This window comes from Pan paniscus, chromosome 5 (genome assembly GCF_029289425.2).
Source record: "Pan paniscus chromosome 5, NHGRI_mPanPan1-v2.0_pri, whole genome shotgun sequence".
Taxonomy (NCBI): domain Eukaryota; kingdom Metazoa; phylum Chordata; class Mammalia; order Primates; family Hominidae; genus Pan; species Pan paniscus.
The window spans coordinates 119983769-119998687 of NC_073254.2; the positions used below are offsets into that span (position 1 = coordinate 119983769).

Here is a 14919-nt window from a genome sequence, read left to right on the forward strand (position 1 = left end):
CAAAGGACATGAAAGTTATATTTTTTAAGAGCTGCCTGGTATCTGTAGAGAAAACAATTCTTGACCCTGCAAGTCTGAATAAACCACTCACTGAAATAGTTGTTCCTTCTATGAATACATTGATAATGGTAAAATTCTGCAGTGCAAACTCTTTCTTTACAAAGAGGCTTTTCCTATAAACGAGACTCTGGAAAACTTTGTCTCTGAACAGGGATTTCCTGCAGGAGGAAATGACCCTTTTCCCAGCAACATTTACTGACATAGAGGCAGGAAGGAAGAAAATATGGGGTTAAGAGAATCCCTCAGCAGGAAGGGGTTCAGGCACATAGAACAAACATTTTGCCCCGATGGCTTTATACTTAAGTCACCAGGCTCATGGAGTTTCAGCTCACAGAAGTCACAGTGAGGATTAACAAGTGTGGCTAGTATAGACAATCCAAATTCCTTAAGGAACTTAGGCTAGAAGCCAGAGGGAAGAAATAGGCTAATTTCATGGGGAGGCATTTTTCTTTATTTTTTCTCTTTTCATTTTAGGGCCAGGAAAAAAGGGGTAATCATTAATCAAACTTGAAATTCTGACATATCAAATGTATTTGGTCCTCCAGCAAATCCAAGAATTTTTCAGAGAAAAATGAAAGCTGAGAATGAAAAACAAGCTCAGATTCAGAAGGAAGGCTATTTGAAAAAGCACAGCTTTGCTGGGAGCTGGGGGTGGTGGAGGATAGTATTAGTAGAAATTAAACAAATGTAAAAAATGGTTTTTATGGTCACTTAATTTTCTCCAAGTTTTTGCAAAGCTACTTAATGAAGACTCACAAAAATAACAAATTTCCTGTCCTCTTGCGCTTTCAATTTTGCACCAGAAGCAGGACATTTGCATTCAGTTAAGGGGCCTTTGGTTGCAGAGAGTGGTTTCTGGCCAGGGCTCCTCAGCTACCCATTCTCTGCACACTGCACATGCATTCCGCATGGCTAACGAGGGAAGGGCCTCTTTTCTCCCTGCTGCGGAAGTGGATGACGTAGTGACTGCATAGCAGCCCAGCCATCATTTTTACTGGAATTATAGGATGACGAAGTCATGGGATCAAGCAATTAAGGAATCTTCTCTGATAGCATCCCTCCCCAGCTGAAAACCTTTCAGTGGTTTTCCATCAATTTTCAGAATTCCTCCCATGATCCACAGGTCTTTTTTCCCACCTGGTTCTGCCTGCTGCTCAAGTTGGAGCCTGTGCCAGTCTCTCTCTTGACTTCCTCAAGCTCTTCCCCTTTCAAGGTTAGGCACTTGCTGCTCTACCTGCCTGGCAGGATCTGCCTCTGCTTCTTCTTGCTCTTCCTTCAAGTCCCTATTTAACTGTCTCCCTCTTAGGGAAGACTTCTCTGACCACCCATTCTATAGGAGGGTCCATGACTATAAAAGAAGATTATAGGAGACTCTACTTTTCCCTCCTAGTGTATTATCGCTATGTGGAAATATACAATTACTTGTGGGACTCTTCACTTAATGTCTGTCTACACCACTAGAATGAAAGCCCCATGAGGGCAGGAGCCTTGACTATTAGTTTAAGGCCACTGTATCCCCTGTGTCCGACAATCTCTGGCATATGGTTCATGCTCAATAAATATTTTTTTAATAAATGAATGAATCAATTGCAAATTTTGGGTCATACTTACTGACTCTTGATGTTTTAGAGAATTTATTTATGAGTAGCCACTAATGAAAGTCTAGGTAGCTTTCATTTGAAGGCAAACATTTTTAATATTTTGGATATTTATATATTGTTTTTGTATGGCTATGGAGGTAGAAGCCCACTACTAAATATTCTACACACTTGCAGTTATCACTAATTAGGGAAAGCAAAATGAGTTATTGGAAACACTTGAAATGTATGATCCATTAAACTGGCAATTAAAATGATTTAAATATGTAAACACTAAGGCATACTGATGGCACTGACATTTAGTTATGATCTTACAAAGCGAGCCTCATTTCTCTTTTACAAAATTGCAGATTTTGTTAAACTTTTATGAATTTAGTGGAGTTAGAATTACAAGAAATGTGAGGAAGGAAATGGTTCAGTTTTATAGGCTCTTCACTTGTTTCTTACCACCTGATCTTCCAGAATGAGGGGAAGGAAAGGGCAGAATGTCTTAAATGTGAAATGAAATTTTAGCATACTATGTCCATTGGATTAAAACAAAACAAAACAAAAGACTAGGAGTAAGATACCACGCATGCATGTGTGCACACATATATACACAGAGAAAAACCTGTCAATATTTAAAAACATACACAGTTTGTCTCTTCCAAGGCAGAAAATGCCCATCCACTTCACTTACAGTAAGAGATTTATAGGAGTATACCTGTTTATTTTTTTTCAAAAAAAGCCAATATTCTCCTGCATCCAAGGCACAGTATATAAAGAAGCTCGTATTATCCCCAAGAATGGGATTACTGTTGGTATGGTCTGTACTTTAGGTCACTTTTCTACAGTGAGCCTGGCCTTTTCAAGACCCTCTTCCTGGTATTGGAACCCTGACAAGCTTATGGGGCTTTTCTCATGACACAGCCACATTGGCTGGCATTAGCTGAGCTAACCAGAGCTATGCAGTATATTGATTTAAAAATGTGTTAGTTACAAGTTGAGAAGCACATTCTATATTTTGAAAGTTCTCTTGCAGAAAAACAAAAGGATATTTAAAAATTTACCATTATTATTCATTCTTGTCAGAGTGAATGATTTATATGAACCTTGCAATTCTTTTTTTGTTCATCTGAAGAATGGCTCATCACTTCCCCACCCAAAAGTCTCACTTAGAAGGGTGAAAGAGGCAGGGTTCAGGACAATTTCTGGATGGACCCAGGGAAATTTAACATACCCTTCAAGATATTCATTCATTCATTCATTCATCAATATTTTTTGAGCACCTGAGTGCCAGGCACTGTTACACACACATTTATGATATATTGGTGGACCAAGACCCTGCCTTTGTGGAATTGACATTTGAGGTACAAGGGAACAAGACAATAAATAACACACACACACACATACACACACACGTGATTTATGTAATATATTTGAATCAAAGGAAAAACAGTAGATCAGAGCAAAGAGGATTAAATGTGTTGGGCTAGGGTTGGGTTGGGAAGAAGGCAGATGGAGATTTTAAGTGGGTTGTCCTAGAAGACAGAGTATCACTGTTGGAAGTACTATGGTTGTCTTTAGGCTCTGTTTCTGTTTGGGGTGAGCTGCTAGGACCTGGTGTGGACGTTCTGGCATCTGGATAATGCAGGGCATATCCTAGCTTGCATGCTTCCTAGACAGGCCAGATAGTGAGGCAGTTACAACTATCTGCCATCTCTAGAGTCAGATGGCTTGGGTCTGAACTGGATTCTACCACTTATTGGTTCCATAAGTACTCACCATCACCATCATCTCCTCAAATAACATTAGCTTACATGGATGGTGAAAAGGGCTATGGCACATTTCCAAGACATAGTGGAATACATTTCTAATAATATAAAATAACAGCATTTGTATTAACCAATCACAATAATGTTTGTAAAAGATGATCTCCCTGGCACTGGGAAATTGCTTCATGGTTGTATAATAACATCTATTTACTCCACTGATTCCTTAGAGCTATGAGGCAATAACAAGTGTATGAGACAGTGGACATATCAGAAATAGCCTTGGACAGAGACTAAGGAAACCTACTTTAATTCTTGGTTCTGCCACTAATTCTCTATGTGCTTCTAGCAAATCTCCTCACCTCTCTGGGCCTCAGCTTCTTTACTGTGAAATTGATGGGGGGAATTCATTCTGGTTTCTAATATTTCCTGGTTTTGTGATTTTTTTTTCTTGCACTGAATTGCAAATAAAACTGAGTCGAAAAGAATGATTAGAAAAAAGGAGATTTTTGTGTTTTATGTTTTCCATTAAAAATATTCCTCTGTGAAAGTTGAACAAAATATTCTTAAGTAATCAGTTCTACAATGAAACAAAGGAAGAAAACCTCTGCTGTTATAAACCAAAACTGGTGTTGGAACTGGAATGAGCTTGGGGAAGCACAGGCACCTCTGAATTATATTAAGATATTTCAAAGTCTTTCACTTACCTGTCCACACTCATTACAGTCATGATGGCACTACAGGCAAATTGGTTACAAGTATCCAGGGATGTGATGATGGTGCAGAGAGGTCCCCCAAACACCCACTCTCCCCCTCGGGCCCATTGGTGAATAAGAAAAGGCATTCCAACTATGTGGACCAAATCAGCCACAGCCAGGTTGCAGATATAGATGTCAGGGACTGTTTTTTTCCTGGATCTGAAAGAGATAGAGGAAACTGAGGATTGACATTGAATGTACACAGACTATTCGATATATGCTACCTCATACAAATTTTTAATTGCCATAATGCATTTTAAATGTTAAAGGAAAACCTATACAGATGCATAGAGGAAATGCCTAGTCTTGTGTGTATTTAAGCATTTTGAACTATTTATTTGATAACTTACTGTGGTGGTTTAAAAATATGTCCACAAAATCTTTGATATTCCTTTCAGTAGGTGGAACCTAATTCCCTCTGAGTGCTGACCTTATTAACTTGCTTCTAACAATGAGAATATGGCAGAAGTGACAGTGTGTGACTTTGAAATTAGGTCACAAAGTTTTTGTGGGGCTTTCTCTTTGCTCTTTGTTGGACTGCTCTCCCTGGTGGTAGCCTGCTACCATCTTGTGAGGATACTCAAGCAACACTATGGAGAGGTCCATGTGGAGAGGAATTGGTTAACAACCAGTCAGCACCAGCTTTCCAGGTATGGGAATAAGCTACCTTGGAAGTAGATCCTCCAGCTGCAGCCAAGCCTTCAGATAACTGTAACCCTGGAAGACAGCTTGACAGCAACTTTATGACAGATCATGAGCCAGAACCAACCAGCTAAGCTGCTCCTGAATCCATGACCATTGGACACACGTGAGACAGTAAATGTTTATTGTTTCAAGCCACTATGTTTGGGGTAATTTTTTATGCAGCAACAAGTTATACCAACTTTAAATACACTCAGGCAAAAGATTTAGTCTTTACTCATTCCCAGTATTTAAAACAGCTGAAGACTGAAAATAAATGATTTCTGTTGTCTAATGCATTTTTTTTCTTATTGCAGCTTAGGCCATTGTTAAGATTTCAACAATGACTTAGAAATATTCCAGTAAAATCTAACAAATAGCAAAGACTATTAATAAAGACCCTGAGATCCAGACAGGGAGAGTCATCTGAAAAGAGGGAGCTGGTAGATGGCACTGAGAATGATCTCATGTCTCCTGTGGGGAGCCGGGGGTGGGAGAAGTGAATTCAATGCTATCTAGAAGTGGCCTTCTCATCAGCAGGTGAAATACATTTCTGAGAGCAGAAATTTAAAATTTAGTTGGTTCCTACTTCAAGGAGCTGGCACATTCAATAATAAGCAGGTATCATCTTTATCTGGGAGATTCTGTTCATTAATTCAAAAAACATTTTATTGAGCACCAATTACATGGCAGGCATAATGTTGTGCTCTAAGGCTGTAAAGCTGAACTATGTATAAACCCTGTCATCAAGGAGCTTATAGTCTAGACATGCATAAATAAATGATCACATTACAATTTGATAAGAGAAAACTAGAGACAAGTACAAGGACAAGAAGCACAAAGAAGGGGCCCCCTCCTCTTTCCTGGGAACTGTCAAGACAGGTTTATTGGCAGATGTGGACAAATAAGAATTTAAAGAGCATGTTAAGAACCAGTCCTAAGATTATGCCACAATTGCTAGTTTTTTCCTATTTCAGGGCTAGTGCTCTGCTGTTTGGAAGCTAGTGTGTGTCTTTATTATTCATTGGTTACAACTTCTATAGCCTGTGAACTTCATTTCTCAGCTGTCAGATTCTCATGTGAAACATCAGACTGGGCGAGGCCATCTCTTCTCCAGGCCTTGGCAGCATCCACTGTGTGGGGAAGTTACTGCCATGGAGTCCTTATTCAGCAACCATACTGTACGCATTGTTGCTGCCACTAAAAAAACAGGTTGGTTCCTTTCCCTCAGGAGCTTGGTGCCTCACACCAGAATGACCAAGAGGGAGAGGAGACATGAAGAAAAGATCATGTCAAACAAAAGACCAGCCAGCTGACTGTCCTTGGTCTCTCATCCCCTGTCCTCTTCAGGTCATTAGACTGGGAAATGGAGAGGGGACAGGGAAGAGGGACAGATATTAGTCAGATAGAAAGAGCTCCAAATTAAAAAAAAAATCATAAATCTTAGTCTATAAACAGATGTTATTTGCATGTGAATTGGGATATAAACCATAAGCAGTTGCTTAGGTCTCAATTGCAGCAATTAGATCCATGGCCCTTGCTTTTCTCTAGAGGGGTACCCATCATTTACTGATAATGAATTATGGTAATTCTATTGTGGGAACAGTGCAGGCCATTAACTGGGAATCAAAAAGAATTAAATAAAAGTGTGTCTAGATGATATTCTGTATAGTACAAAGAGAGTTCTGAAGCAACTGATAAATTTATCTGGACATAAGTTACTAGGGCAATATGAATAACACATTATATTTATTATTGTCTTCTTTACTGAAAGCAACAGCATCAAAATTAAAAACAATTAAATAGAAATTGTAAAATTTCTAACTATATAAATTATATCCCTTTTTAGGTCTAATTTATCTTTAGATTTCCTGTTGTCAGACTTCATGAAATTTATATTTCTTACGATGTAAACATTTAATATAAAACACAAAGACTTGTGATAATTTTGGCTAACATGTGCTCCATATGGTTAACATGGTCATATCTAATGCTCATTAATTTGAGGAATGATAAAATAAATTATGGTATTCCACACTACCACACTCAATAGGATGTAGCTGTAGTCATAGTTTGAAAGAATATTTAATCAGATGAGAAAATACTTATACTATTAAGTAAAAGGAAAAAAGAAAGAATATTCATAATGTGTATAGCATGACTCTAAATTTATTTAAACATTTGTTAAAAAATTTGCAGGAACAATATGTCAAGTGATCACAGTGATCATCTATTTGGTAGTAGTATGACTGATTTTTTACTTTATTGTTTGCATTTTCTCACAATTTTTCAAAATTTCTATTAAAACCATGCTTACCTTTTGCCATCAGAAATAACAACATATGATATGAATTAAGTAAAACTAACAAAACATAACACTACGCATGTAGGCTGCTGTGCTTGTCATTCGCCAGCCTGTCCTCAGGCCCCTTTGCCAATTGGCTTCTGATTAGGTTTAGCCAGTCAGAAGCACCAGTGGGAACTGGAGAGTAAGGAGGACAGGAGAAGCCAGAATGTAGCCTTCACTCCATGGTCCAAGATACCAGTGGGGCTCCAGCTCCCACCAGGCAGCCCAGACTCCTGAGGGCTGAAAAACCTCTTTCTCCCTTTTCCCTCCAGCTTGGGGCAGGGAGAGGAAAGTGGTGTTGGGGTGAGGGATGGGATAGGGTGTAGAAGTGGCTTCCTGCTCTTGTTAATCTCTGGGTTGCCTCACCATCCCATCCGGCATTTAACTCTAGTTGAATTAAATTGCTATCATGAGCCTATGCCAGTGGATTAGTAGTCATTTCCTGAAGCACTGTGCTGAGAAGAATTCTGAGTCCTCACACAGGACAGACCTATACAGGACAGATGCTATACAGGACAGACCTGCGTGATTAGAGATGACTGCTAAGGGTAAGAGAGTTTATAGTAGAGTCCTATATTTGCCAACCCTTCCCTAGATACATAGAGTGACAGAGTGGAAAGATAACCTAACTGGGAATTTTATTTTCATTTCTATGCCCTCGCTCATTGTGTCCTTAGGCAATCGATTCAACTTCCTTAGATTCCCAAGCCAGCTTCTCATATTGGCCAACTGGACCACAGCTCATCTGAACAGATGTTGTTGCATGGTACTCTGGCATCGAAAACATATCTGTGCAGCCAAGGGTATGGGTCAATTCCAACAAGAGTCTGTGTATGGCTGACACTTGGAATGGTAGAGGGCTGGGTCAGAGGGAGCTGTTAGTTATTATTTAATCTGGGTGGGGAAAAAAGAGACCTGTGTTCTAAAATGTTTTCCATCCCTGTCAGCAGCTGGAATTCTACCATTAGACAGTATTCCTCTAGGTTAACACATTGTCCATCTCGTAACCTCTGTTTCACGAATTCATGACTTAGTGTGAATTAGTTGACCTGACAGGGAGATGAGGGCAGGAAGTGACAAAATGGGAACTCTATTTTTGGAGGATAGGGCACCTTTTATAGAGACTTTGCCCAGTTGAAGGGAGTCTGTCAGTAAACAGAAGAAAGATGTGTTCAGAAGGTAGATGTGGGGGTCTGACAAAACAAAGTCGTCCCTTTATTGAAGTACAGGTGATTCCCAGGGCCTGCTGTGCCTGTGGAGACCAGTTGAGTAATGGGGTTGAGTTCATCAATCTGTCTCCTGGGAATGCAAGAGGAAAATATTATAATTGGCTCAATTTTCTGCCTACATTTTCTAAACTGGCTTCCTTTCACCTGCTGTAAATTTAATGTACAACAGACTAGTGATGATCAGGCCTCATTATTTTATAGTCACCCTCCTAATGCACAGTTGCTTCTTGCTTTTAAAAAAAGGCACATAGAACATCTTATTCTTGAAGCTTCATCTTCGTTAAACATATTTATTTTATATACGTTTCTAGTCTTCATTTGGCAAAGTCAGAAATTAGTTCATTGCTTGCTTTCCAGCATCATTAATGATTTTATTGACTTTTAGTTCTATTGATGAACAATGGTTTTGATACAATTACTACTGTAAAAGGAAAAGTCATTAAATCTTGTTTAAATGTTACTTATTTCTCCTTATCATTACTGTAGTCTTAATATTTTATTTAATTCACCTGTCTGTTCATAAAGTAACAAATAAAAGATCATGGCAAAGCATGATGAAAACATTAATACAAACTGCCTTAAAATATTTAGAGAGCAATTTACAAAAAAATTGATAAATTCCTAGCCAAATAAATAAATAAATGTAAGTTGCTTTTGAATCACTTTTGAAAGATTAATACATTTTTGGAGAGCCATTTGCAAGGAAAAGTGTTAAAATCTTAGCAAAAAAATTAAAACTGTTGTTTTAATTAAAAGTTGTTCCTGATACTTTTTGAAAGATTAAAATATTTATTTTAAAAGCTCCATTAGCATTTCTTTATCTAATGTATATTCTCGCATTATGTATAAAATGATAATATGAAGAAATGATAGATTTTTCACAATAATGCAAACAAATTGGTCCGTACAATGGCTCAGGTGTTTTTCTCCTCAGTTAAATGATGGTTGACTTTATGTTGAAAATCTGTTTCCATAAGTTACAGCTCAGAATTGAGTTTTAGAAGAGCTCACATTGCCCATGTCTTCCTTTTTTTCAACTTTGTCTCTGTATAAATAGATGGGATTAAGCTGTTATCTATTGGTGTAAATTGAGGGATCCAAGAAATTTCTCTGGCTCCAGACGTCTCTTCAACAGCTTGTCACAAGAGCTGGAATCCCACACTGAAGAGGTTTTGCATATAAAAGTTGCCTGTGAAAATGCAAACATTTCGGAAGGGCTAACACCTAATAAGGACCTGGTTTTTCAATGGTGGTACCAAGGCTTTTGAGTGTAGGACACACCATATGTATCTGTAGAAGAGCAGGGCAGAAATACTGGAGGCCATGAGGGAGAGATGGAAGGAGAACTGGGCAGGTCCAACAGGCAAACGGGAGTGAGCTAGAAACATTCTCAAGTCTGTGGCTATTAACTCTCTACTCAGCACTATTGCCTCTTTGAAGCTCCTTTAGAATATTGATTACTTCCATTTTCTTTCCTGGAACTTATCTGAGCCATCTTTTTTCCCCCAGTTGATTGTTTTTAAAGTCTTTCTTGTATTATTTTTCAAATTATTCCATGAATTTAAATCTCATCTTCCCCACTAGAATATGAACTTTTTAGACAGATGTTGTTTTTTTTTTTTTTTTGGTATTTTCATAAACCCTAGGGCAATGCAGGGCATGCAATAGGTATTTACTAATATATATTGAATTGAATTTCTTCTAGCACTTAAAGAAAACTTTAAAATGCTTGATATTCACAAATAGCTTTACAGGACACAATAAGGAATGCTTGAATTTATTAAGAGTAGAATCCCTATATACTAAATAAATCTTCAGCTGTGACTGGTGTACAAAATACCATTGATCCTCTACTTGTAACCGCAGAGATAGCAAAACTGAAGGTTTGAGAGAGGGCTGGCTGATGAGACGCCACCTGGGGAAGTGACAAGTTACGAGCCTTCTCGGGGTGATAAGCACCATCCGCATGACCATCCTGAGGGCTCCTCTTGCTCTCAATTAAGCCTGTGAGGATTCTTTTATCTTTACAGCAAATCCAACAACTGTCTCTATAATTTTGATGACCTCTTTGTTTTCATTAGTTGTGGAGGAAATAGCCTTGAATTCGGAATAAATCTGAGTTCGATTGCCAGGATCGCTACTTACTAGCTCTGTGATGCTGGACCAGTTATTTACTCATCCGAGCCTCTTGTCTTAAATGGGTATAATAATAGTACTGCTGTGCTTTTTAGGTGTAATATGCTCCACAAAAGTTTGTTGCAGTTATGTGTTAATATGATGCTGAAAACACCTATTAGGTAGTGCAGGTTGGGCATCCCTAACTTGAAAATCCAAAATCTGAAATGCTCCAAAATCTGAAACTTTTTGAGGAATAACATGACCCTACAAGTGGAATGGTCCACACCTGACCTCATGTGATGGGTTGCAGTCAAAACGCTGCTGTATAACACACAGTGTCTCCAAGGGAAAAATGACCCTCCCAGCCCCCTTCAGCTGCTTTCATTTCACAGCTGGTGCAGGTGTTCTGGTGATGTTACTGGGCTGCTTAGTTCCCCTGAACACATTATTTTTCACTGTATTAGCGGTATTAATGGTCATATTTTTTACTGCTAAGTATTGTTGTGTGAATAAGTTTAAGAAAGTGATTGTTTATTGGTTGGATGTCAATATAGAGTCAGGAATGATGGTGATTCCAAACAACCACAGATGTCCACATGGGTGGCTGAGAGAGTGATGCCTTTACTTTCTGATGGTTTGATTTACAAAAACTTTGTCTCATGCATAAAATTATTCAAAATATTACATAAAATTACTTTCAGGCTATGAGTATAAGGTATAAGCGAGACATAATGAATTTTGTATTTAGACTTGGTCCCTTCTGCAGGATATCTCATTATGCATATACAAACAGCACAAAATAAAAAGAAATCTGAAATCTGAACCACTTCTGGTCCCAAGCATTTTGGATAAGGGATACTAAACCTGCAGTCTAGAATATCTTTTATAACATATGAATATGGATGAACGTTTTGAAAATGGCAATTTTAAGTATAATCAGAAACTAGGATGAAAAAGTTAACATCCTATAGTTATTAAAACTAGCAAAACTTACATGTGAAAATAATCAGGATAGTAAATATACCAAGTAGCTATAGGGCTTGTGTGCACTAATTCTGAATCCATTTTGTCAAGTCCCTAGAAAACAAATAATCAGTTCTTATTCTCCAAGTAAAGTTCTTATTCTGTCTCTCTACTTGAGAGGAGGAAATTACCTGAATTAGGTGGGAGATGTGGTGCCCAGGCAGGAGGTACTCAGGGGCAGATGTCTCTCAGTTTGGTTTATATAGGCTGGTCTACATGAAAGGGAACAGCCCACTACCTATGACTTCCTGCATCTTCTGGTGATAACATAAAGTCTCTCTTTTGCCCAAGTGAGTAAAAGAATCTCTTTCACCTGCCTAAACAGGTCAGCTTTTTAGGATAATTCTTATTGCTGGAAAATGAAATGTTGCATTGCAGTTTCAAATCTTACCCGGGCCCTACCCTTAGAGATTCTGAGTTAATGGGTCTGGGGTGAAACTGCATATCAGGAGTTTTTAAAGCTACCCAGATGATTCTAATATGCAGCTAAGACTGAGAGTCATTTCCCTAAAAACTCACTGACCCAGCAGTAAGCATTGGCCTAGGTCTTAGCATGCTGAGATTTGCAACTGAGATGTTACCTAATGCATGAAGTAAATATCTGTAGAATCTTCATTAATTATCTTAATTATCTTAAGCAAATATTTCCAAAATTGCATTTCATTAAGCAAAATGCTACAGGGGAAAGGACTCATTTAGGGAGCTTTGACTGTAGTTTCCTAAAGTATGGAAGGAAAAAAAAAAAAAGGAGCCATTCCTTACCTTATTATAGTGAATACAATGAGGATGTTGCCAACCAGCCCTGTTGAACAGATAATCCCAATCATGGAAGGGAGGATGACTGTATCTACCACACTGGCAGTTTGATAAGCAAACTCTTTATTCCAGGATTTGTTTAAAAGTTCGGCAGAGGTGTTCCAACAAGATGCGTGAAATGGATTCATTGTTCGTGGACTTTCCAGGGATTAAAGCTGTGAAGTAATAGGAAGTGATTTATTTAGTGAACATTCCCTCAATATAACTTCCTTTACCTAATTCAAATAATATTTTTTGGAACCTCTTTTTTTAAAACCAAGATTCCATGGAACACAGGATTCCAGGGTGAGTATGATTGGTCCCTGTTCATAGTAATCTCACAGATTACCATAAGAGATAGGTAAACAGCAAGTTACAGAACAACTTGAGAAGCATCATGATAATCTTTGTATCTTACCACATCTTACTGTACTATATGCTTTGAGCATAGGTGATATTTAGCTAGTATATACTGGTCCTGGTTGTTTACAGATCACGTCTATTCTTATTGGCCTGCAGATCTGTTCATATTGGCTAGTATTCTTGTAACACTTATGTTGTTAAATATATCCTCTCTGTCTGCTATAAAATGCATGGGGTCTACTGAACTCGGATTGTTTAGAAATGGAATGGGTAAGACCTCCTGATGTGATTATTGGACTATCTTGAAGCATGTGGGAGAGTTAGCTCAGCAAAGTAGAGTTGTGGGAAGGGAAAAGTGTTGTAGCCAGTGGAGGCACCATGTGCAAAGAAGTATTCAAGGCCAAATGCTCACTGCCAAAAAATAAACAAGTAAATAAAGCAAAATAGAACTGGAAAATTATTTGCTTGATCAAACTTTTGATAAAAGACATTTTAAAAATATCATCTAAGTCTGGTATTTGGAAATGATAAATTGGATTACTCAGATTAATCTTCCCACTGAAAATAAAATATGCTGGACAAAATGTGTGTGTGTGTGTGTGTGTGTGTGTCTTTATATTTATGTGTGTCTGCGTGTGTGTATACAGCAACTTAAAAATACTCAAGGTCTGAAAAATCAGTGGGCATTCCCTGGCTAGGTTTTGAATGAGATCTTGAAAAGTAAGTGGAATACTGAAGCACCAATGCTATCTTGATTTAGAAGGCACTTATGGATGACATAACATTTGAAGTCTGGTTCCATGTCTGGATGAAGTCCAGAGAAAAATCAGGGTCCAGGGCCTACTGAGGCTGGGGAATCTTACAGGAGATACCCTCCTCTGAGCTGGAGCCTCAGGGGCTTCATAATTAAGTGTATTTTATCTAGTCAGATTAAGAAAGTTCCCTCTATTCCCAGTTCAGCAAGCATTTTTTATCATCAGTAGATTTTTAGTTTAATATTAAAGATGCTTTTTCCATCAATTGAGAGAGAGATGTGATTTTAAAAAAATGTTCTTCATTTTCATTTGGTTCTTTTTCATGTCTGTCATGTTACTTTGATAATTGAATCTCCCCTGAAGAGAACTTTAATCATGAAATGCTGAACATTTCCCTTTCAAAAAATGAAAGAATGTCCACTATCACCACTTTTCTTCAATATTGGACTTTTCTAGTACAATGGGGGAAGAAAAAAATAGGATGTATGAGACTTGGAGAGTAAGAAAGTCTCAGAGTTGTTATTATGTAACTATAAGAGAATTTAGTAAGTTTGCTGGATATAAAAGCAAGCAAAAATTTAATTATATTTCCATATATTTTCTACAAACCATTAGAAAAAGAAAGTTTAAAAGAGTTAACATTTAATTGTTAAAAATATATATACCTAATGCTAAACTCAGCAAAAATTTGTAAGAACTCTGCTGGAAAAATTATAACATTTAACTGATGTTAAAGAAAATTTGTAAATGGAGAAAAATACCAAGTTAATGAATTTGAAGACTCATTAATCTATAGATGTCAATTTTCCCCAGACTGACTTATAGATTCAATGCAATTCCAATAAAATTCCAAGTTTTATTCTGTGAAAGATGATAACATACTACTTCTGAAATTTAAACATAAAAGGCTAAGAATACTAAATAAACTCTTGAAAAAAGAGAATCAGATAGAAGGACTTAATTTATTTGATACTAAGACAAATTATAAAGATACAGTAATCTACACAGTGTGATATTTGAATAGGGATAGACAAATAGGTCAAGGAAACATTAAAGAGAGCCCCCAAACAGACCCATACATATATATTACACTTGATATATGAAAAGATGTCACTTTAGAGAAGTGAGGAAAGAATGGACTCTTCCATAAATGGTGCTGGGACAATTGCCTGTCTAAATGGAAAAAAAAACCAATCTCACCTATATAAATATATATTATACATACACATATACATGAATTCATATATGCTTACATACATTTATATGCACATTGATTTGAAATCTATACGAACATAAAAATAAACTCCATGTGACTTAAAAACAAATGTAAAAGGCTTTTAGAAGTGAATGTAGAGTATCTTTAGGTCCTTGGAGTAAAAAATTCCATAAACAAGACACAGATGTTTAATAAAAACCAGAAAAATTTGATTACAATGAAAAA

At 37.4% G+C, this 14919-nt stretch overlaps 1 protein-coding gene across 6 annotated transcripts in view; it reads right to left on the minus strand.

Annotated features, from left to right (window-relative positions):
* Nucleotides 1-14919, minus strand: part of MCHR2 (melanin concentrating hormone receptor 2) — a 76122-nt gene that overhangs the window by 25131 nt on the left and 36072 nt on the right. For 5 of the 6 annotated variants that reach the window (XM_034962591.3, XM_034962592.3, XM_034962588.3 and 2 more), the window contains 2 exons: nt 12328-12536; nt 4117-4326 (listed from right to left, as the gene is read on the minus strand). In XM_034962591.3, the coding sequence (XP_034818482.1) occupies nt 4117-4326; nt 12328-12509 (392 nt within the window). In that variant the 5' untranslated portion in view covers nt 12510-12536. Of the gene's footprint in view, nt 1-4116; nt 4327-8307; nt 8495-12327; nt 12537-14919 lie in introns of those variants that run through there. The other variant, XM_034962595.3, reaches the window with a different exon arrangement.